The sequence below is a fragment of the Nannobrachium achirus genome, assembly GCF_963921795.1.
Source record: "Nannobrachium achirus genome assembly, chromosome: 14".
NCBI classification, from domain to species: domain Eukaryota; kingdom Metazoa; phylum Chordata; class Actinopteri; order Myctophiformes; family Myctophidae; genus Nannobrachium; species Nannobrachium achirus.
Window position 1 is genome coordinate 16,819,369 of NC_137821.1, and position 23,056 is coordinate 16,842,424.

General features: G+C 40.2%; 1 protein-coding gene across 1 annotated transcript in view; it reads right to left on the reverse strand.

The window, feature by feature from the left end:
• Positions 1-367: 367 nt before the first annotated feature.
• The window catches only part of col25a1 (collagen type XXV alpha 1 chain), a gene marked incomplete at both ends in the record, with an annotated part of 237,583 nt that continues 214,894 nt past the window's right edge, over positions 368-23,056 (reverse strand). The window contains 18 exons of the mRNA XM_080742348.1: positions 368-394; positions 2,222-2,260; positions 4,013-4,090; positions 4,833-4,919; positions 6,686-6,739; positions 7,415-7,441; positions 7,772-7,825; positions 8,443-8,496; positions 9,780-9,815; positions 10,235-10,315; positions 11,109-11,135; positions 12,490-12,540; positions 14,611-14,673; positions 15,925-16,005; positions 16,826-16,870; positions 17,191-17,235; positions 21,518-21,541; positions 22,573-22,650. Coding sequence (XP_080598474.1) covers positions 368-394; positions 2,222-2,260; positions 4,013-4,090; positions 4,833-4,919; positions 6,686-6,739; positions 7,415-7,441; positions 7,772-7,825; positions 8,443-8,496; positions 9,780-9,815; positions 10,235-10,315; positions 11,109-11,135; positions 12,490-12,540; positions 14,611-14,673; positions 15,925-16,005; positions 16,826-16,870; positions 17,191-17,235; positions 21,518-21,541; positions 22,573-22,650 — 951 coding nt within the window. The remainder of the gene's footprint in view (positions 395-2,221; positions 2,261-4,012; positions 4,091-4,832; positions 4,920-6,685; positions 6,740-7,414; positions 7,442-7,771; positions 7,826-8,442; positions 8,497-9,779; positions 9,816-10,234; positions 10,316-11,108; positions 11,136-12,489; positions 12,541-14,610; positions 14,674-15,924; positions 16,006-16,825; positions 16,871-17,190; positions 17,236-21,517; positions 21,542-22,572; positions 22,651-23,056) is intronic.

Below are 23,056 nucleotides of genomic sequence, written 5' to 3' on the forward strand. Positions count from 1 at the left end.
CACCATGGAGATCGATCTGCAGGAAAATAACTATGAACAACTCTCCTCCACGATCCAGTTCCCATGCTCTGAGGAATCCAGAGCAGGCCAGTCCAATCTCTGTGAGTCCTGGTCAGTCATAATTCCTTTTCCTCATCAGTGCACTGAGCCTTTCTGATTCTGAGCTTTCCTTCTCGTCCAGCGACAGTGTGACTGCTGGATGGGCTCCTCAATGAAGTGGGGTGAGGGGGGCTTTGATGCTGCCCCCCATGCTAGTGCACCAGCGAAGCGATCTGCAGAAGCTGGGAGAACCCACTGCAGGCCTCACTTCAATAAAGTAACAATAACCATCAACTCATCTCTTTTACTTTCTGGAGATCAGTTTTTTTCAGGCTACCAGCCATGGCGTGACCCCCTTGGGAAGATTAGAAGAAAGCGAGAGGTACACAGATTACTAATTCAGAGCTCTGGGGATTTTTCTTTGCTGAAAGCAAATGTTAGTGTTTCTTTTCTTTTTTTCTTTCCTTTACCTTTTTTCTTTTGCAGAAGCCATATTTGAACCACACAACAATTAACATATGTATGTATGTACAATACATATATATAATATATAAATATATAGTTTCAGTATTGGGGCTCATGCTTTTGGGAGGGGGAGCAGGGATGCGATGCTCAATTTGAGATGATGTTTTTTATATTTTTTAGTCCTTTGTGGCATGAATGGATGGTGAGCTTTGTTGACACATAAAGAACACGCACACAACATAACACCTAGCGCTTGGTGTTAGAGAGAGCCAGTCCACTCCAGACCCCTGCAAACATCTCCTCCTCCACTTCCACAATCCTCATCCTCCAAATCTCTCCTTCCAGCCCCCATCGACGCTGTGTGTGACGCTCCCAGTCTGCGCCATGCAAAGACTAGGAGACAAGTTCTGCCACTGGCCGTGGGGGTCTGAACTCCACAGAGTGAGCGGGGGACACACAACGTTTTCCACACGGCGAGGTGAGTAGAAGCAGCTTAGGACGTGACACTCTGGGATGTTTTGCTCTTTTTCTTTTCCTATCATTGATTTCGTTTTCGCTTAGATTGTTTTTCTTCCATTACAAAAACTATAAATACATATAAGAAGCATTATTTACAAACTCCATGCGGTTCAAGTTAGAGCGATCACTGCAAGAAAAAACACAAGAGAGATAGAGATAGGGAATGACATCAAGTTGGAGTAAGACATGTGCTGACAGTTGACACAGAGACACAGAAATCTTTCACGTCATTGCGAGGTGACATTCATTTGAGATTAACTGCATGCAGGTTTTGGGATGGGTAAAAGTTTAAGACCACACCAGTGAAATGAACTCAAATGCAAAAATGTACAAAATATTCAGACTTAACCCCCACCCCACTCGCACAAAAGATACAGATTAAAAAATATATATATAAATAAGCTTTTTGTTTCAGTCCCACATATAAAGTAGAAGCCAAAAACATGTTTTTTCTCTCACAATCTTATTAGTTGAGCCATGCGAGTGCAGAACTATTGTAATAGATACATGTACATACATACACAAACATTGTAATGTTTATAGCAGGGGTCTTCAACAGGGGGTCTGGGACCCCTAGGGGGTCCTCAGAGTTACTACAGGGGGTCCTCCAAATCTTCCAATCCTTTTTATATTAACAAATTGAACCCTCGCATTAGACTTTAGACAAAAATAGCAGATTTACAAGCTCTCAACGCCTCGCGCTGCGAGGCGTTGAGAGCTTGTAGATCGGCTATTCTCTGCAAATAGGTTTGGTGTAGAGGTAAAAAAGAGCAGACCAAGTACATAGCGAAAGGTCAAGTTTACAAAATATCGACGATTTAAGTGGTTAAATGTTTGAAAATACACATTAACATGAATCCAACATAAACTGATGACAGTGCTGTCAAACAAGTCTAGGAATCTATCTATGAAATCGATGAAAATCTGCATCACACATGTATACAATATGTAGAGGGGGTCCCTGCTTCATCTCTCTCTCAGCTAAGGGGTCCTTGGCTTGAAAACGTTGAAGACCCCTGATATAGAGAGTGAGACCACTGCTCAAACAAAGAGCCTTGACACAACTGAGACATGGCTTCTGCAAAGTGGGCTGTAACTAAACATTGCAAAGGTGGTCTGAATACTTTGCCCATATAGTGTGCATTTGTACGACGTGGTTGTGCTTCTGAAGCATGTGATATTGCTGTAAATGTCTCACCTTCTGCCAGCATCCAGGCATCGGTAGTCCATCAGGACCCTGATGAGGAAAAGCGCAATGGGGAAGATAGGTTTGATTAGAAGCAATGAGAATGGTTGAAGCAATGGTATTAAGAGCTATCATTTTTAATGTACTTCTTTATTTTCATTCAAAATTACGGTGTAAAGTTACCTTTCCTCATGGAGGACATTAGGCAACAAACTGGCTAATTTGCACTTGATTTGCTGTATTGGTATTGCTATATTAATTTACAAAAAGGATAGTCATGAAAGGAGAAAAATATTTATCCAAATATTTATTCCTAAAATACAACTTACCATTGAATAAGCAATACATTGTCAATTGTATACATTACAAGATGTATACCTGATTCATGCAATTAGCTCACATAAAAATGTAAATCATGCAATGATTCTGTGTTTTTCTTTTTTCTAGAGAAAAAAGGGTTAATGTAATAAATGGGAACAAAAAAAATCTATGTGACTCAATGGGTTGAATATGATTCAATATAAGCTACTTATGGTAATTGCATTACATCAACTACATTAAAAACTGCATTGTGAACATTATGTTATGTCTTTATCTGCAATTAAAGAAAATATCTCAAATGTGTAGCACACAACTAGGTCTGTATCACCCAATTAATTTAAGTTTTCCTTAGAGGAACATAATCACTCCATGTTAGCGTGTTCATGCAACACACTGCAAAGGTTTAACCACTTAAACCCCAGCATCTGTATTGTAGAGAAGGCTTTAGATTTGTATTACTATACACTCGCTACTTCAGCCCTATATATGTTTTGGCTATTTGAAAATAGCCGATCTACAAGCTCACAATGCGTCACGATGCGACGCATTGTGAGCTTGTAGATCTGCTATTTTCAAAAGGTTTTTTAAATAAATGTTATACATTTGAAAACTTGTGAAACAGGACATTCTGCATAATGAGTATGTTGTACTTTTGGTACTTTAAGTACATTTTGATACCAATACTTTTGTACTTTTTTTATTTTGAATTCTGGGCTTTTACTTGTAACAGAGAATTTCTACATTGCAGTATTGATACTTTTACATAAGAAGGACATTTGAGTACTTTTTCCACCACTACTGATATGGGGTTCAAATGGTTAAAGACCACACCACCACACAACCACAAATAAAAATATAAAGCATAAATCATTTATGTCCACTGTTGAAAAGCTTCATATGATTGAATCTTCTCTCCTTGGTCATGGTCTGGCCCAATTGGTACAAATATAGTCAAGGGGTAAAAAAAGGAGTTAACAGAGTAGAGGAAGGGGTCCAGATCATCATCAGTAAGGAACAAGGATGTCAGGGGCTGTTGCTAGTCTGTGTTAGCATCAAGTTAAAGTGGGGGAAACAACAGTCCACTTGGGAATCAGCTGGGAGGGAATGGGATTTAAGCAAATTCATTTATTTATATCGTATTAATTTCACAGACCATTAATAGAATGTCACTAGAAGTGTATGTCCCGTTGTGTACAATTAAAAAAGGGCTGCTTGCAGTCAGGGGGGTTAGCTGTGTATTTGGAACCGTAATTGTACTACGGCAAACGTGGAGCATACTGGAGGCTATGGATGTGGTTGTGCTTTTCTTTTTTACCAATTAAGCTGTCTGGGTGAAGTGAGGAGCATGTCCACATGCGCAGGTGTGGAGCAATGTCATGCAGTGGCAGCATGAAATGTCCCCCCTGCTTCAGGGGCGGTAATAAAGGTGAGTGGTGGCATGCAGGTGGGAAGGAGGTAGACAGGAAAAGAGAAATACCGTACCAATTGGCATGGGGCATCCAGCCCGTCCAGACCAGGCTGCCCTGGTTCCCCCTTTTCACCCTTAAAGCCCCGGAAACCCTGTTTGTAAAAATGACCTAGGAGTGTTAACTGGGAGAGAAGTGGCCGGTTCTAAACCCATGCATCCATCCACTCTTGGAGGGATGCAAGAGGGGAAGGGGAGAGAGGGGGAGCTGGCCCCTGAGCTCGCTGACACCACAGCGAAGCCCACTTAAGGTCTGCGCAATTGAATGAATGATACGTTATGGAGAAGCCTTATATTTCTGTATATCGTCACTGTCGGGCAGAAAACGTGTATCTTCAAGTTTCAAATGTCTATGTCTTTTCGTAAATTAAAGCCCTGCTTCATCATACAAGACTGTCGCACAAAACTAGCGAAAATAGCAGATCTACAAGCACACAACGCCGTGGGGAGCGAGTCGTTGTGTTTGTAGATCGTCTATTTTCACTAGTTTAAATCATTTTAAAAATGAGGTTTCCACCCGACAACAACGATATGTTTAAAGGCCCAATCAGGGATATGTAACTAAATGTGTAGCACCATAATCAAAAACATCAGCGGAAAAATTAGTTTAAAAGGACTAGACAAGATATATTCATTTTGTGGATTGGGCCTTTAAAGCAGGGAGTTTCTGGAACTAGCTACAGTAAGTGGCCAGTAAGTTTGCTTGGGTCTGGTGACTTTGAGACTGTGAAGGCCCGATGCCGGGTGTCAGGTTGTTCAGCGACTCGCTTCCCCTCTCTAGGTCCACTGTTTCTAAGGTGGCTCGGAGGTGATTTCCAGCTCACAGCTGGGACATACCAATGGGCAGGGTGCATCTAATCCAGGGGCACCCTGTTCTCCTTTCTCTCCCTTAGGCCCCTTTTTGCCCTTCTTTCCCTTCTCCCCCTGTGGATACAATAGTTTGTGAGGTCAAAAAATCAATCAATTTTGAACATTGGGGACGGAACGGCAATTAGGAGGGGAGAGGGATTAAATAGGGAGGCTACAAGCCCACAGGGGAGGGGAAGGCATGTTCAGTGTTAGATAGGTGGAGGTACACTGGACAGAAGTGGGTGCTCCAGAACGTTACTAGTAGGACAGAAGGATGACAACGAAGGGGAAGAGGTAAGAGGCAGTAGAGGAGAGAAGTGGTCTCTAGGGGTGTCAAGACGACAGGGGAAGAGATAAGGAAGCAAGGAAAACACCTCCAGAGGAACAGAACGCAATTAATGGTCATTCATCGGCATTAACCTTAAAACCGATACAGAGGTAAAACTGTGTCTTGATCCATTGTCCTTACCAGTGTCCTTATTAGAGTTTGAAAATGGACATGTATGATCACTCTGTGTGTGTATAGCTACTGTATGAGCTCATTTAAAACTTCTAACAGTCAAACTTCCCACCTCAGAGTCATGTCACCTCAATGAGTGAAAAGATTGCTCTCAAATCAACAATATTCACAGATTCAACTTCTTAACTGCACTTAAACATTTGCTGTGTAAATTCACCATTCAACACATGCAAAACAAGAAAGAAAGACTGGAAACAAACAGGGAAACAGTTCAGAGTACCACATTTTCTTGTTAAGTGATTTAAGTGAAAACAGTAATTATGCATGCAGGTGCTATAACAACTCGGTATGCAGAACTGTTAACTACAATTGGACTTACTGTACATTTAGCTTATCATTTTAACGAAAGCACATGTGTGCAACATAAGGCCAACTGTCCAATTCGCTTTTGACAGCTCTGAATAATTAGCTGGAACAGAATTAGTTGTAAGTAATATTATCTATGTTAATTATGCAATAATGAGATGTAAACATAAACATTCTTTGCAAACTGTTACATTTGAAAACACTTTAAAGAGAGAGAAATAGGTTAATTAGCACCAGTTAATTGTTATCCAGTGTAATGTACAGACAAACAATACTAAGAAGTGAAAACATTTTTAGAAAGGCAAACTATATAGGCTACTCAAGCAAAGGGAGGGTTGTTGACAGACAAGAGTAAATAAAGAGGTGGGGTGGGTTACTGTATGTGCAAGTGCCCATGCATGCACAAAAACCATAAAGTTGAGTTTAAAACTGCCTGTTGTCAATGGACTGGATCTAATTCTACTGACCATCACTGGCAATCTTATATTTAGAACAAAAACATAAATAATGTTTTTAAATCACTTTTGGATGTCTCAAAATGTGATTTGATAAACGGTATATGATTCTGACAGATGAGATGGCAAATCATTTAATGGTGCAGAACAGATGTTGGCTTGACAGTGTGTATTTACATGAAATAAAGCTCTTATTCAAATCTAGATGACATCTTTGGCAGAATAAAGGCAGGATTTATACATACATATTCAATTCCTGAGTAAGAATTCAAATGTACCCGAAGTTCTGTAACTTATCCTAACCCCTGCACCCCAATATGATCAGGTTCAGGAAACAAATTGAATTAACAGCATCTACCCTACACCCCTTCCAAATATGTACTGTGTACACCGCAACCAACCAACCAATACATATCTCAGTTAAGAAAAACTATCTATGTATTTGGACAAAGATCCAGCATAGTGATCAATACCAGCCATAAACCCTGACACCGTCACTGTCCATTGACATCAGTCCTTCTCTGTAATGTTAAGGAGTTGACAAGCATCGCTACGTCTACCTTTTCTCCTCTTTCCCCAAGGTCACCTTTCTCTCCCCTTAAGCCCGGCGACCCCTGCAAAAGTACAACTCCAGTTCATTACGCTTTCCTTTACCAATACTTGCGTATAAATATAAAATAAAGAAGAAGCCAGAGGAGGGAGAGTGAAAGCAGAACAAAACATGGAGGAAAGAGCAGGAGAAAGTGAGTGTGTAAACAAGAAGAAAATAAAATGAATTGCATTGCTGCAATATACCACCTACAGCACACAAAGTATATTTTAGCCATAAACTGTTAGCCAAACCAGTGGTTCTCAACCTTTTCAGGACGTGACCCCCAAAATAATCATATTTTAACTGGGGACCCCCAGTTAAAAGGCATTACATTTTGTACAACACGGTTCTATTGTGATAACAGCCGATCTACATACTCACAATGCCTCGCAATCTGCTATTTTCACAATTTCTGCCTCTAATATTTGACAATTTAGCCGATGTTTAATTTGTCATTTCAGAGGTATTAAAAAGTCCTCAAATTGTCACTTTAGAAATGTGCAGATACCCAATATACACTTAAACTTTACAGTATGTTGGTTTGTTTACTGTTGAGTGAGAAAACAATGTTGCACATTAAGTTAATCATCTGGGGACCCCCAAAATTATTTGCCACAGGTTGAGAACCACTGAGCTAGACAATATTTGTCTTCCATACTAGCTTTGGAGGCCGTTACAACAAATATTAAAGACTCACATCCAAGCCTGGTTGTCCAGCTGCACCCTGCAAGCAAAGAAACAATGACATAATTATGTTTTGCTTGGTTGTTACCTTCATTACTGTACAGAACATTGGTATTAGGTTTAGTGCTTTAGAACATATATTAAGCAGAGGGAGAATATATTGAAATCATATGGGGAAATTATATTAATTAAATATGTGTGTCTATAGGCCATTTTAAACAGAGAAACTAAACTAAACATTTTGAGTATGCATAACAAACACAAGCAATCCATTCAGCCAGGATTTCTGTTAGTTTGACTAAACAGAAACAAACTACTAGACAGTACAACAACCAAGACTTCCATATGGTATTGATGGGAACAAACTTACAGGTAATCCATAGGGTCCCCTTGGTCCCGGTTCCCCAGATGCACCTTTCTCACCCTGATACAAATAAAACGGTGTTACATATTTTGAATTAATGATACTGAATGAAGTCAACATTACAACCTACTGGGGCAGAAAGTAAGCTACACTTAGACTCGACAGCAATGTTGCAAAATGTTGTATTTTCTATCAATTAAACATCCCTTTAAGCTTTGAATTCATGTACATGTTTTTGTCACATTCCTGTATATAATCTGATGAGCGGGTCAGTAAACAATAAATGATTTGTCCCGTCTTCCTCTCCCAATGGAAAGAGGCAAATTCAACGATGTGCAAACTACAATAAAGATGGTGGCATAGCTGGTGTTCTAAAAGTCTCAATTTAAGAGTAGGGAGACCACCTCTCCAACCACTGCAGATGGTACTAGTCATATTGTATTAACATATTCTACCATATTAATACAATTATGTTTTACTCTTTTAAAAAAATCCCAGATTGTAGCTTTAATGACAACAATAACTTATCAACATAAACTCTTGACTCTTGACAACTCTTGATGATGATTGAAGAGCACCCTAATAATAATGTTGAAAGTACGAGTAATTTAAAGCACGTCATGACATTTTGTGTATAAAAAGGACACTAGTTTACCGAAATGAAAATCTTCACTTACTATGTCACCCTTTGGCCCAGCAGGACCGGCTGGCCCAGTAGGTCCATCCATGCCCTACAAAAATTAACATTGACATGGTGAGTCTTTAATGCTCAATTCAAACTTAAAAGTAATGTTGATTAGGATTGCCTGTTCGACAAATGCCATTCCTGAGGTGGAAATCAAGTTTCATGTTCACTGTTCAATAGTCACATTTACACCAGCGTTGCAAATGTATTGTTACAGGATAGCAAGTAATGACATGGCTGTGTTGTAATTATTCTCAGTATACAAGAGAATGACAAAAGGAACCATTGCTACTGTAATTCACATGCACTGACCACAAGAGACGTTTACGATGTTGACACAGTTAATATATGAGTGTGTTAATGCTGTGTTAATGGCACACAGGACAAACAAGAGCCAATATCAATAATCCAGTGATCACTTTCAACCTGATATCATTATTTTCAGCATGTCATTATACTATATGCGAACATTTCTCAGAAGGGTAAAAAACACAGAAGCCAACCGGGTGCCCTGGAGATTCTAAAAAGTATACTGAAGGTGCTTCTAGGATCAACAGGAATGCAGGCTTAAAAAGAAGGACTCATTCGAGTACTCAAAAAAGAGGATAATGGAGTTAAAACAATCTTTAATGTATAAAAGGTTCTCAGAAGTGACTGGAACCTCACATAACCTTATGTCAAGGGTCTTCAACAGGGGGTCCTGTTAGGGGGTCCTCCAAATCTTTGTGTGATAAAAACTTTTTTCTCCTTTTTTATATTAACCACGTATATATATAAGTGAGATATATAAGAATACTTCCACGTCCATATTCTGAGAACTTTAGCCAGAAATAGCAGATCTACAAGCTCACAACGCCTCGCGCTGAGAGGCGTTGTAGATCGGCTATTTTCCGCAAAGAGATTTGGTGTATAGGGGAAAAAGAATGTAACGTTTATTAAGTATTCAACTTCAAGTGGTTAAATACGTGTCTGAAAACACAAATTGACATGAATCCAAAATACACTGATGATTGTGCTGTCAAACTAAATGGAATCTATGACAAGGTTGTGGGGGTCCCTGCTTCATCTTTCTCTCAACTAAGGAGTCCTTGGCCTGAAAACGTTGAAGACCCCTAGTATAAAAAAGTTCTCAGAAGTGACTGGAACCTCACATAACCATATATGTCTTCAGGCAGAATGACTCACATTGCCTATTCAGAGGATGGGGTGACATCAGCAATGATTTCCAGGGGGAAAGGGGGAGGGAGGGGGTATGGAGGGTGAGAGGGGACATACTGTAACAAGATAGAGGTTGGGTGGTGGTGATGTCTTTGGTCAAATGACACTCACCCTAATTCCGGGCTTGCCGTCCAAGCCAGAAGCTCCCTGTGTGGTTATGGAGGTATGAGTGACATGAACAAGGCGGGATTAGTACAAGATGATCACAAGTGATAACAGACACTTAATTGCTGTTATTGGGGCAGGTGGATGGCAGGGTATACAGTACACATCAATCAAAATTACATGTTATTACACAGAGGTCAGCTCGAGGGAATGAGAAGTAAAGCGGTGAAGCATTACGACACGCGCACACTGAATATACACACACAGACAAACAAACACACACACGCGCGCGCGCGCACACACACACACGCACGCACACAAACACACAAGAAACTTTGCCAGAAGTGATGGGAGAGGAGACGGAAGCATCATTTAGGAGGGAGAGAGGAATGAAGAAGTGACAGGACAGGGATGTGTGTTTCGGGGATATCCGAGGGTGCACGGCTATGCACACTACTTACAGGGAGACCCAAGGGTCCGCGGTCCCCTTTGTGACCTGGCTCCCCGCGGACACCCTTTGTGCCATGCAGCCCCCCGTCTCCCTAGGGGGCAAGGCGAACAGTAATGAGATCATGGGACAGAAGGCAAGACTTGAAGTTTGACCTTAAATGTGCGATTATTAACGAGGTATTTTGTTATGACATTCTGCTGCAGACTCTATTAAAGGTGAAGAAATTTCACTTTTCCTATTTTAAAACCTTTTTGTGGGGTCCCACTAGCACCTTCTATCCTCACAAAGTCCCATTTCTGAACGTTGTGTCTTTCTCTGGTTTTGAGAAGGCGAAGGTTGAAAGTATCCCACGGGTTCTCAAAACAGGCTGTACAGATTTGCTGACGATTGTGACGTCATCTGCCGATTGTGACGTCATCACAAAAAAAAAAAAATCAAAACAATTTTTTTTCATCAAATCATCAAATCCTAAGCATGGAGGTGGAAACAACAGGACTTAATCCTGTTGTGAGGTGCTATAGGATTGATTGATTGATTGGTTGGTTGATTGATTGATGGATTGATTGATTGATCAATCAATGTCTTTATTGATCATGACATAAAATCACATGTCACATACTGTACATACATCTGTAACAAGCACATGACCCACCATAATCAACAGGATAAGGCAACATAAAGATTACAGCTTGTTTCCATTGCAGTCCTTTATGATCATGTTTCAAGTTTACAATGTGGATAAGGAAGGTCTGCGTGAATCATAAAATAATTAACCCACTTTCAACTGCCATCATTTGGAAATGAATGTTGAGTGACTCAATTGTAAATCCTACTATCATCTGTCTAGGCAGTATGTTATGCATTATTTCCTTTCTGAGATTTACCTTGGGTCCAGGGAAGCCATGAGGACCCTGAAGACAGATACAACGATAAGTGTTAGTTGAAAAGAAGATAATATCCTGGTAGACCATCATAAACTTTGTTTCCATTGTACCTTAAGCGTTAATAGTTAACAAACCAGATATTTAATTTCAGTTCAGTTCGCATCCATGTTAACTGTTGTACACAGTATGTTGCACTTGAGTTGAGTTGTTATGGTAAAACATTACTACGTGCACTACTACAGCACCATCATAGAATTACATGGTCAAGACCATTAAGCCTGTTGCATCATGTCCCCACAAGCACTAGCTGTAATCTCTGACTAACAACAAGGCCACTGGTCAATCTATCCTCCCATCACCGACAGCCGGCCGTTACTCATGGTGACCTTATGCCAGAAAGTGAAATGTGATGACAGATATTGGGTTTTTTACCTAACTGTAACTTAAATTAACTTGGAATTAACAGTTGATTCAAAACTCTGACCTCTAATGACTTTCCTAGGGTGGGGTTCTTGTGTTTTTGCTGTGAGCACATGACACTTCTCATGCTTTTTGCACTGAACAATGGACACTTTTTTAATTGGCACCGCACTGATTAGTAGTAATATAAGTATTATTTTTGTTATGACGAGATAACAGTGAGACACTTATGAAGCACTGACTGTTATGTTATGGAGGGGGGAGGTACTTTTTCTTTTTCATATACACTTTAGTTTACCTGCAACTTGTAACCTTAATTGCTATGCCGCCTCTGGGTGACTGATCTTCCCTCTTGGGATATAATAAAGATATCTATCTATCTTGTTACATAATGAAGAGAAAGCAAAAGTGTGCATAGCCCTGTTATGCAAAGTTATCTAATGTGATTATAGTTGCTGATATTCTGGTTCAATTGTGTTTTTGCCAAGATGTCACACCTTATGGGTCAGCTATTTTCAATGTCCTAGTTACAATGTTTAGAGACAATTTCTTCACCCACAAAAAAAAAAGAAAATACATATATCTTTGTATCTTTTAAAAGATGAAACTCCCAAAATGATGTCTGTTTTGTGTGCAGCTGCACATTTCAGCCAGCCCCTGCCTTCCTCAGTAGCTGCATGCAGCAAGGTCATGCAACAACTACAGTACACAACATGAATAAGCAAAGGTTATGAACTGTGTGAATGATTATGACACATTCACCAAAGGGTGAATCGTCTTATTTGTCCTCTAAGCGATCCTTTAGGTTTTTACATTATTATATGGCCTCACACTGAAGATGACATGCATCAGAGTTAGCGTCCACCATTTCATGTGATGTAAAATTGCATACTGCAATAGGATGCACTAAAATAAGATATTTTGATGACCGTTCTGAACATTTTGATACGGACAAACTCACCATAGGCCCTGGAGGTCCGTGGGGCCCCGGTGGCCCTGACAGGCCAGTGATCTACAAATTGGAGAATGTATTTAATCGTGGGCGTTAGGTTAAAAGCAAAACATAGTTTAAGGACAGAACCACACTGCTGAATGCTTTAGACTTACAGATCAATCTCAGAAAATTAGTATTTTAGAATATTTTGTAAAAGTAAAAACTCTTGAAACTTTCATAATATTTCTTGAAACTTTCATATATTCTAGTCAAATACATTGCACATTCAGTGAATCATTCCAAACCTTTTTTTGTTAAAAATTCAACAAGTCCATATTTATAAATATTACAATATTACACAAGATCACTCAAAACAAGGATTTATATTTGAGAAATGTCAACCTTCTGAAGTAAGAGTTGCTTGAAGTCCAGTGGGAAGTTTCCGAAGTCAGTTATGATTTGGGGTGCTATGGCATCTGCAATGCTTTTTTACACAATTTTCTAATTGTCTGAGATTGATCTGTATTTATTAAAGAGAAAATACTTTTCTAAATAAATAAGCATAAACTATAGCTTATATATATATATATATATATATATATTAGGGCTGTCAGTCGATTAAAAATGTTAATCCCATTAATCGCATGATTGTCCATAGTTAATCGCACGATTAATCGCAATTAATCGCATATTTTGGATTTGTTCTAAATCTACCTTAAACAGATATTAATACTCATATCAACATGGGAGTAGACAAATAGCCTACTTGCTTTATGCAAATACAGCATATTTATTATTATTTGGAATAATAACAAATACTGTCCATAATAGGCCTAACAAACATATAACAACTTGAGAAAATATCTGCTTCCATTAGGACAGATTAATAGTGAAAGGACCACCGCTCATCGAGGTGCTGCATGCCTGAAGGTCAAAAGCTTGCACTTTATTTAACTGAAAATAAAGAACATGATTTTGCACACTTTTGAGTGTGCGGAGGCTCCCTTAAATATTTCATTAGGACAGATTTAACATAAACTTGGCATTCAATCACTAAACCCTATTCTAAGGGGATATTCACCAAAAGTAGCAGATTTAAAAGCTCATTACAAGATGCTACAAGAGCTTGTAGATCGGCTATTTTTGGTGAAGAGAGTTGGTTTATAAATATAACTCAAGTACAGTGCTCAGGGGTGTTTTACAAAGCAAGCATGAGGCATTAGAGGGTCTGAATTGGTTTAACTGAAGTAATATTGATACATTCTAAATATTATCAAAGTATTCTGAGGCACCCTGGACTGGTGTTATTGGGCACCCTAGTTCACTATGAGAAACCCAGCTGTTATGATGTAGAGTGTACTAGAGACACTGATGGCTCATTGGAGATGTGTGGCACACAAGCCATAGTCAGCCAGACTTGCCGGATTTCAGCCGGATTTGGGCCATAACAGGGCCCAAACCTGTTTGCCACTGAGGCAGCCAACTGGTGACACTCTTAACTGCTAACCACTGTATGTGGGTTCTCTGGCCGTTGTTGCAAGCATTTGGTGGTCACTGTTAGCATGTTGGTGCGGGGGTCTGGGGAGGCAGAGCACTGTATAATAAAGGACGTCGTAGGCTACTATGTGCTCGTGTACAAGTAGGAGCGCTCCTGTTCTTGGGAGCGTGTGTGTGTCTGTGGCTCGCGCTGTCTGCAGATGTGCCGTTTCAACGCTTCAGTATTTGATGCGCGCGACGCCGTGAGCGGTGATATTGTGGTTGTCTGCTGCAAAAGTCTCCGCCGTTTTGTCTGTCTCATACATAGAGTTATGGGGTCTCACACTATGACTAGCCCTGCTGCTAGCCGCATCACACACTGACTGACTGTTGTCAGCGCATTCGCTTCCTCACTCTCTATACTACGGAGCGCACCGAGGCTCAAACATCAGCTGCGTTAATCGCACGTTAAAAAAATTCTTGGCATTAAAAGGATTTCTAGTTAATTAGATAATAGCGCGCTAAATTCGACAGGTTTAATATATATATATATATATATAACATGTTGTTTATGGCATCCATTTCACAATAAAAGCAAGAGAGACTAAACAAGGATAATGTCCATTTGTTTGTCACCTAAGTATTGTTAAGTGTCTGTGCGTAGTGACATACCGAGGGACCTTCAGGACCTGTCAGGCCTGCTTCTCCCTTATCCCCTTTGAATCCGTTCACACCCTGAGGAAGAATTAAAGAATCAAGAAGAATTAACTAGAGTCCTATGTAAAACAACAAGGGTGTTGCCCTTTAGTCAAATTCACCCATGCACAGTAAGCTTACTGGGTGGCACTCGAAGAATTAGTTGATGACACTGCTACGGTAGGTTTAAATTGTGGTGAATTCTGCATGCTTGCCAGCAGAATGGCAAGCACACGTGATAACAACACTCATTGTTAGTGTTGCAAGCCAGCGAATGGTGAAACTATCAAAAATATCACACTCATTTTAACAATTTGTGTGGAGTAACTCTTTTAGACTGTTAATTACATTCACTGTCTGACAAATGACACCTAGTGTACATATTTGTCATTGTACATACGGTATATAATATAGGCCTATATCTTCTCTTACTTACTTAATATTATTATGTCTACCAACAACACCTCGCATACTTTTTAATTCATCCCTTTATTCTAAGACTCCCTAAATAGCCTAGTTAACACTTAATTCAGTAATAATCACTTTTAAATGTAAAATGTTATGGATATATTTTCTTCATATTAATACTCCATTGTATATTTTGTTTTGAATTTTCTTGCCCACAGTAGCCTAGTCCGTAGCCTTACAAAGAGAGCATATAGCCTACTGTAGCCTACAGACTAAATCATTATAGGGATTCAAGATAGCACTGTAAAATATTAACTAACTCAAGTCTGCAGTGCTACTAAATCACATGCGTTGTCCTTGCACATTTCCTGCAAGGACAATCAATTGATGCAATATTTTTGACTTTATCAGTTACTACATCTTACTACGCTATAGGCCAGTGGTTCTCAAAGAGGATTCCAGGGACTCTGTGGGTTCCTTTACAGGGGTCTAAATTGACCCATACAAGTCTGTAACTCTGACAATGTACAAATGGAACCAAATGAACCCTAACGGGTCCATTTGGTTCCATTTGTACATTGTCAGAGTTAAGGGGAAACCTTGAAATTTAAAAGTTCGAGAATCACTGCTATAGGCATAACTGATTAGGCGAAAAGTGGATGTAATTAAAAGTGCAAAAGAGCTAAATCAATAGAATGTGTGATATTTTCCCCTTTTATTGACTTAAGTCAGTTTAGTAATACTAAAACTAATGACTGGGAGAGCAGTGTTCATGCAGTGCACGCACAAGTTTCTCTTCGGCACAACGCTGTATCTGCAGCAACATAATGATGTCTTGGCTTGATTTTGTTGTTGTTGATTATGTTAATAACAGTGTCTTACTGGCAAGCCGGGTAAACCAGTTGTGCCCTTTTCTCCTGACGAGCCAGGGATTCCCATGTCTCCTTTGGAACCTTTGTAGCCCTGAACAGAGATGGTTACATGTCACACACAGACAACAGACATTCTAAACTATTAAGGACTGTTCACCCCGAGGTTAATACATGTTTGAAGTAGTTTGACAGGTACATGTGTGTCTTTGTGGTGTAGTGTATCTTGTAGACCAGGCCCAGTGCAAGTTGCTGTACTCTGACCTCTACCCAGAGCCATCCTATCCTAGCAAAATGAGCAGTGGTTAAATGAGTTGTAGATGTACGGCCATTAGGCCAAGCAGTATCCTGACCAGCTTGTTATGGGATGTCTAGAGCCTTGTTTTTAAGGCCTTTGTGGTGCTATGGTACCATGAGGTGCATGCATGGTCGCTCGTGACAAAAGTGACATGCGGTGAGTGCTCCTGCTAGTGTCCTCAGTGTGTTCTTACTGATCAGTGAATCCAATGGCTTCCACAGAAATCAAACAAACTGCAATGTGCATTGGAAAACTCTACCGTGAGTTGCAATCTATGGCCTTAACATGCCAATTAATTTGCTCAGGTAATGTGTGCCATGGTCAATGGTGCTTTGGGATTTTCTTTTCCGGGTGGACGGTCATATATTGTGGGGGGTTGTCGCGGCTCTCGCGGGGGGGTATGCACGCGTTTACACGGTCGTGCACCGTTCGGTGCCGTCCGTGCGTCCTTGTGGGAATTTTCCGACCACACGGCGTCCGGTCGCGTCCGGCCTCCAAATCGCTACTGGCCATGGTCACATACTGAATGAATGACAAGGGAATGTCCATAGTGTTCAAGTCAACTGAGCAGAACTCTCTCCAAAACAAAGTTGGCTTTAACCTAAGATCAACTCACTCTTTCACCATCCAGTCCAGGCAGTCCAGGCATGCCTTGATCCCCCTGACAGCAATGAAATAAACAAATGAAACAAACACATCTGTGACTGTCTTTGTATAGCAACTTTTCTTTTAGGACATAAACAATAATGTGATGGCCACAGTCCACAATACAATACAAAATGCTCCCATAGCCATTCATTTATTCCCACCATGTGACAGTTATAGCATCAGCTCTTCATCAGACAAAGGGTTTGATGAAATATTTACATAACGTCACACAGTGGTAATAAATGCATCTCTAATGGAAGCATTGTCTAGTAGTGTGCAGACTGCCTTCTTTTGTGCAGACTTTCTTCTTTTAAACTACATAATATAATTTACCTTTCCACCCAGTGGTCCAATTGGCCCAGGAGGCCCGGGAGGACCCTAGATGAACACAGACAGATTACAGGCATCATCACATATGTCTACTTTTGACTGGAGATGACCAGGGGCGTCACAAGGGGTAGGAAAGTGGGACTGAGTTACCAGGGCCCAAGGTGGTGGAGGGGCCTTAATTATTTTATACTTTAGCTATTGAAAAATAGCAGATATACAAGCTCACAGCGCGGCACCGAGTGCCGCGCTGCGAGCTTGTAGATCTGCTATTTTTGAAAAGTTGTGAAAATGTGTGAAAGTCTTTGAATATATGTATTTTTTAAGCGAACATTTCTAACTCAAATTTTGCTTCTGGGGGTCCCTGGAACTAAATATTTTGAGATCGGGGTCCGTGGCCAAGTACATATCATCTTGGGGGTCCTTGACAAAGTTGACATAGGTTTCTCGCACACATTTTCACGATTTTTCAAAAATAGCAGATCTACAAGCTCGCAGCGCGGCACTCGGTGCCGCGCTGTGAGCTTGTATATCTGCTATTTTTCAATAGCTAACATTCATGGGGGGCCCGCAGTGAATCCTTGTACCCAGGGCCCAGAATTTGGTGCGACACCCCTGGAGATGACATCAGTTACGTGACAATTCAACTCAGGAATACAGCAAGGCCCTGAGGTAAACACAGCAGGCGTGGATGAGTACATGAATTGAAGTGCATCAACGTGAAAGGAATCGCCTGTCACCCTGAAATCATTCACACGCTCATGAATGACACACGCAAAACAAAATCAGTTTGTTAGTTGTGGGGAATGCAAAAATAATCAATCCATTATATTTTTTGTAATTCGCAATGTCGTTGCTGTTTGCTTTGCTGTGGCGTTTATGTGTTGTTGTTTTTGTCTTGTCTTTGTATGGGGGGGTTGGGGGTGGGGGGGTTGTGTATGTTGCTTGTTGTCTTGCATGTCATGTTCTGTGTTGTTTTTATAAAACAAAAGAAAAAATGAGGGAAAAAACTATTCACAATTCCATATTATCACTTTGTTCTATTATTGTGCAAATAAATAACTTGCAAACTAAAAAAAGGTTTAAAATGGTAAACTTGATACTTGACTGGTTGTAGTGCCATACCACAACATTACATAATATATTACTTTCCTTGTATGGCCAGAGGACTACCAGCATCAACACATATCAGACACTAATGCCTTTATTTGTAGATTTCACGTTTGTTAATATTTTATCCAAAGTCATTAAAACATTATATACTTAAAGGTATATTCAGTGATTGTATTTCATTCAAATAAAAATATCATTGGTACATTTTCCATTCATTCTCCTCGCTAGAATGCGTGCTGACCATATAAGGACTTCCACCATGGCCCGTGTTACGAGCATAGCTAGATTTGGTTTTCAGAGGTGGCCAGCCAGTCCTCGACCAATCAGGGTAGAGTATGGCTGTAGTTATGTTATGATGTTTAGTTATGATGGTCAAAATAAAAGTTTTGAGAGCCACAGTCTCTCTGAATTAAGAACGTCTGCTAAATGCCTAGATTGTAAACTAATGAACTCATGAAATGCCACAGTCTCGTAGTAAATCAGTATCATACATATCCTGAAGCTGGAGACGTAGGCCTACCGATATTCAGTGATTGGGTCTAATGATCAAAACGAGAACATTATAATGGTGTAAAAAATCTATACAAAACTAAACATTTCCACGCTGTAAGGCCAGTAAGGGACAAGATGACCCCCGGCCACTTTCATTATCACTGCATACACCTTTAACTTAATAATTAAGTCAATGTTGACAAAACATCATTGCACAGTTTGTGAGTCATAGACCTTTGAATTAAAATGGAACAATAATTTAACTTTGACAAAACAAAAACTGTACAAGCAAGTTTCAAGTCTGCACAAGTTGCTTTTCACACCGTTCTGAAATAAACAGAATCAAATTGCTTCCTTGAAAGTCAGACTACAGTATGCTTTGGGAAATGGCCAGCAGTAATGTGACGTATACTACAAGTTGTAATCAATGAGTTAAACATGCCAGTCTAGCAGTATGGTCCTTTAATAAAAAGTTTTATTAGTGGTGAACAAGCTACAACAATCCACGATCCATTTCTACGAAGGAAAATAATGCCATACTTTAAAAGTGTTTGGCTTTACTGTACTTAACCTTGTTTGTGTAACTTTTTCCTTATTGTCATGTAATGTGTACGCTGATCTATTGTTTTGCATTTATTATTATTATTTTCTCTTTATTATTTTTCAAGGAGTGATTAAGGATAGCAATATGGGGGGAGGGTTGGGGAAAGGGAAAAAAAAAGGGAAAAAAAATGTCTTTGCAATATTGACTTGTTTAATGTATACTGTTGAAACATATGACATGAATAAAGATATATATATATTAAAAAAAAGTGTTTGGCTTACTTTAAACATACTATATACAAGACTTACTATGTCTAGATAGATAGAGTTCATGCATATGTATAGTATAATGTTACTGTAAGTATAATGCTGGTATGATATTTGAGGGTGAGTAATGGTTCTCAGTACATGCATGAGCGACACACATAATCCCTGAAAAGCTTAGAATGATTCAGTAACTGACAAAAGCAACAATGAAGTCTGATTCACATGCAGGTTATTTCACAAACACTTACACAGTAAAGTCCTAAGTGCTAATTTATCTCTGAGGGTGCACTAATGTAACCAAACGACCCCTAAGAGTCTGTTTGGTACTTTGGTTACATTTGTGCACTCTCTCTGAGGTATACATCGCTAAATTATCTGTTTACTGTGTAGGGAATGTCGACTGTCTGTTTGTAGCACATGGGAATGTTGACTGTTAAAGGGGCACTCCACCACTTTTCAACCTATGTTCATATAATTGGTCCTCACTCAAAAATAGCTTTTTTCTTTTTCTTTTTTCTTTTTTTTCCTCAGAGGAGGGCTGTGGGCAGGTCAGAAACCCATCGTCTTGTGACATCATCGATTGCCAATCCAGATTATAGAAACTGCTGGTTCGATTCCGGGCACCGCCAACTCAGCGTATGAGTAGCACGGCTTGGCAAGTCGTGCGGCAAGTACTGGGAGCTGATGGTAGGTGTGGCGCTCCACCTCAGCAGTCCATCTCCCAGGGGTCTAGCGCATTGTAACGGGGACAGACTCCCGCGTGTTACCGGCTGATACCGACAATAAGCCACTCCCGACCTACTTGCTGGCTTTCTATTCCTGAAAAGTTGCAATTTTAAAGTGGAAGCCATTGTTCTCGCGATAATAAAAATCTAAATATTTAAAAAAAAATCACACCCGTGTGAAGTGGAGCTGTGTGTGTGTGTGTGTGTGTGTGTGTGTGTGTGTGTGTGTGTGTGTGTGTGGATCATGTGTACCGATTTTTGTGACATTTGAAGAAAATATGTAGGAAAAGGAGCAAAAAGTGTGTTTTGGAGAAAATTCAAGATGGCGGAACATCTATCATGGCGCAAATGGGCGTGGCCTATATGGGGAGATGCGTCATGACCCAAGGAATCCATGGAAAAAATATTTTTAATTTTCCGACCTACGGTTCAAGAGTTACAGGCCAAAACGTAAAGTGGGGTGCCACCATGCGGCCAAATGACACAATTATTTTTTATTTAATCCTTGAAATCATTATGAACCTCCTCTCCAAGTCTTGAAACTCTAGCCCCTATGGTTTGCGAGAGACAAATAATTGAATGTGAGTTTTTGCGATTCCCATTATAAGTCAATGGGGAAAATTAATTCACTAATAAATTAATATCAATTAAACTATTGAACCTTTCTCTTAGCAAGTTACTAGCCCACGATTCCCGAGTAAGCCGGTCGATTTGACATATGGCGCGAGTGTGTGGTGGCAAAACTGTGGGACTAGCGTGCCGAAGTTTAGGAAGTTCAGGCTACATACACACAGACACACACACAGACAGACAGACAGACCCACACAGCCACGTATAGGGAGCCTGTGCTTCACACAGCTCCAAAAATATTTCTTTTTTGTGGAAAATGATGATGTCACAAGACGATGAATTCTGAACTTCCCACAGCTCTCCTAGGAGACTTGGACTGAGTAGAAAAGAATTGTGATATTTTATCATGAACATTAGTGAGGAGACTGAGGACCTATTATATGAAGACAGGTTGAAAAGTGGTGAACTACTCCTTTAAGCAATTGCAAATGGGAAAAGGGTGAAACAGGGAAAGGCAGGGCAGGTCTGAGGCTGTTTTTCTTTTTTCTTTGTTTGGTTCCATGCTGGGACAAAAGAGCAGCACTTGTGAACATGACACAGACAAGCGTGGGGGGTGAAATTACCGTCACTGTAAGAGTGGTAATCTTCTGCATGTGTTCGGCCAAAGGAGGGAAAGAGAAGGGGGGAGGAGATAAGATTGCATAGGTCACTCGACAAACCAGCCTGTCAGCGCAACTCGCACACGGACACACCTCATAATAAACATCTCTGCATGGCGACAGAATCTGAACCGTATAGCATTTATGAGCTCGGCACTTCAAGCCGGGTGAAAGTCTATACGTTTACAGTCTCAGGTTTATAATGTCTTTTATCAGCCACGCCGAGAAAACATTTACCCAATTTGTGTGTAGTGCTATTAAAGGTTAAGAATACAAACGTTCAGGAGCCAGGCTACCAGTAAGACGCCCCAAGGCGATCGACAAGTGACCTCGCCCTAAAGGGCCATGTCTTGGCCATCTGGCTAAAGGGATTTGGTTCCCCTGACATCACAGTGATTATATATTGGCATTCACAAATATGGGCTTAATATTGATGACATTAGGGATCTCCATATATGGGCATAAAAGTGATTTTCGTTCCCCTGGCAACACAGGGATCTCCATAACTCCATATATGGGCATAAAAGCGATTTGGTTCCCCTGGCATCACAGGGATCTCAATATAATGGCAATAAAAGGGATTGACAGGGGAACCAAATCGCTTTTATGCCCATACATGGAGATCCCTGATGTCCACATCACTGTGACATCACTGTGACTCTGTCCCTTTTATGCCCATATATCAACATCCCTGATGTCCACATCACTATGACATCACTGTGACTCTGTGCCCCACTGGCCAGATGGCCAAGACAGTGATGTGTCAGGGGAACCACAGTGTCAGGCGTTATCGTCCGTTTACGGACAAGCTGTGTCGGTTCTGACAGTAACAATAATTTGACATACATTTTTGGAAATTGTGGCCAACAGTATGTTCTAACACAAAAGTCACACAACAAGCATCAGAATTCTATCAACAAATAACCTCAGCAGTGACCCCGATATATTTTTAATCATAAAAGTAGAGAAATCTATAAACAGACGTAATAGCAATCTCAATAATTGATCGTGTCTCTGACCTGCAAGGCCTCCTGGATGTTTCCATTGTAATCGATGATCTCTGTGGCCCCTTGATCTCCTTTCTGCCCAGCGGTGCCCTGGAGATGGATGGCATTAGGAGACAATTAAATAATTTAAACACATCATGTCTGCTCTCATACACTATGCTGCCAAAAACAAGAAACTAGACGTTCTTACTAGGCTTGTTTCAAACACCCTTTTCTGTTATTTTCTTCTTCTATTGTGTGATTGTTTAGGTACAATATGGCCTGGGTTGTTGTTGCCCCTCTTACTATTGGTTGATTGCAGTAATGATGATGATGTAGGAATTAAGCACTTAAACGATGTAAATACTTTGTTGACCAAGGTCTCCACTCTCCAGCGGTCTATCCTTGGCCCTTATCTTGTCCCTCTCAACCAAATCACTTTGACAGACATAGCCGAACTACAGTACAAGCTTCATGTGGTTAAAGCTTGTTATGTGGTTTCCAGAACATAATTGTG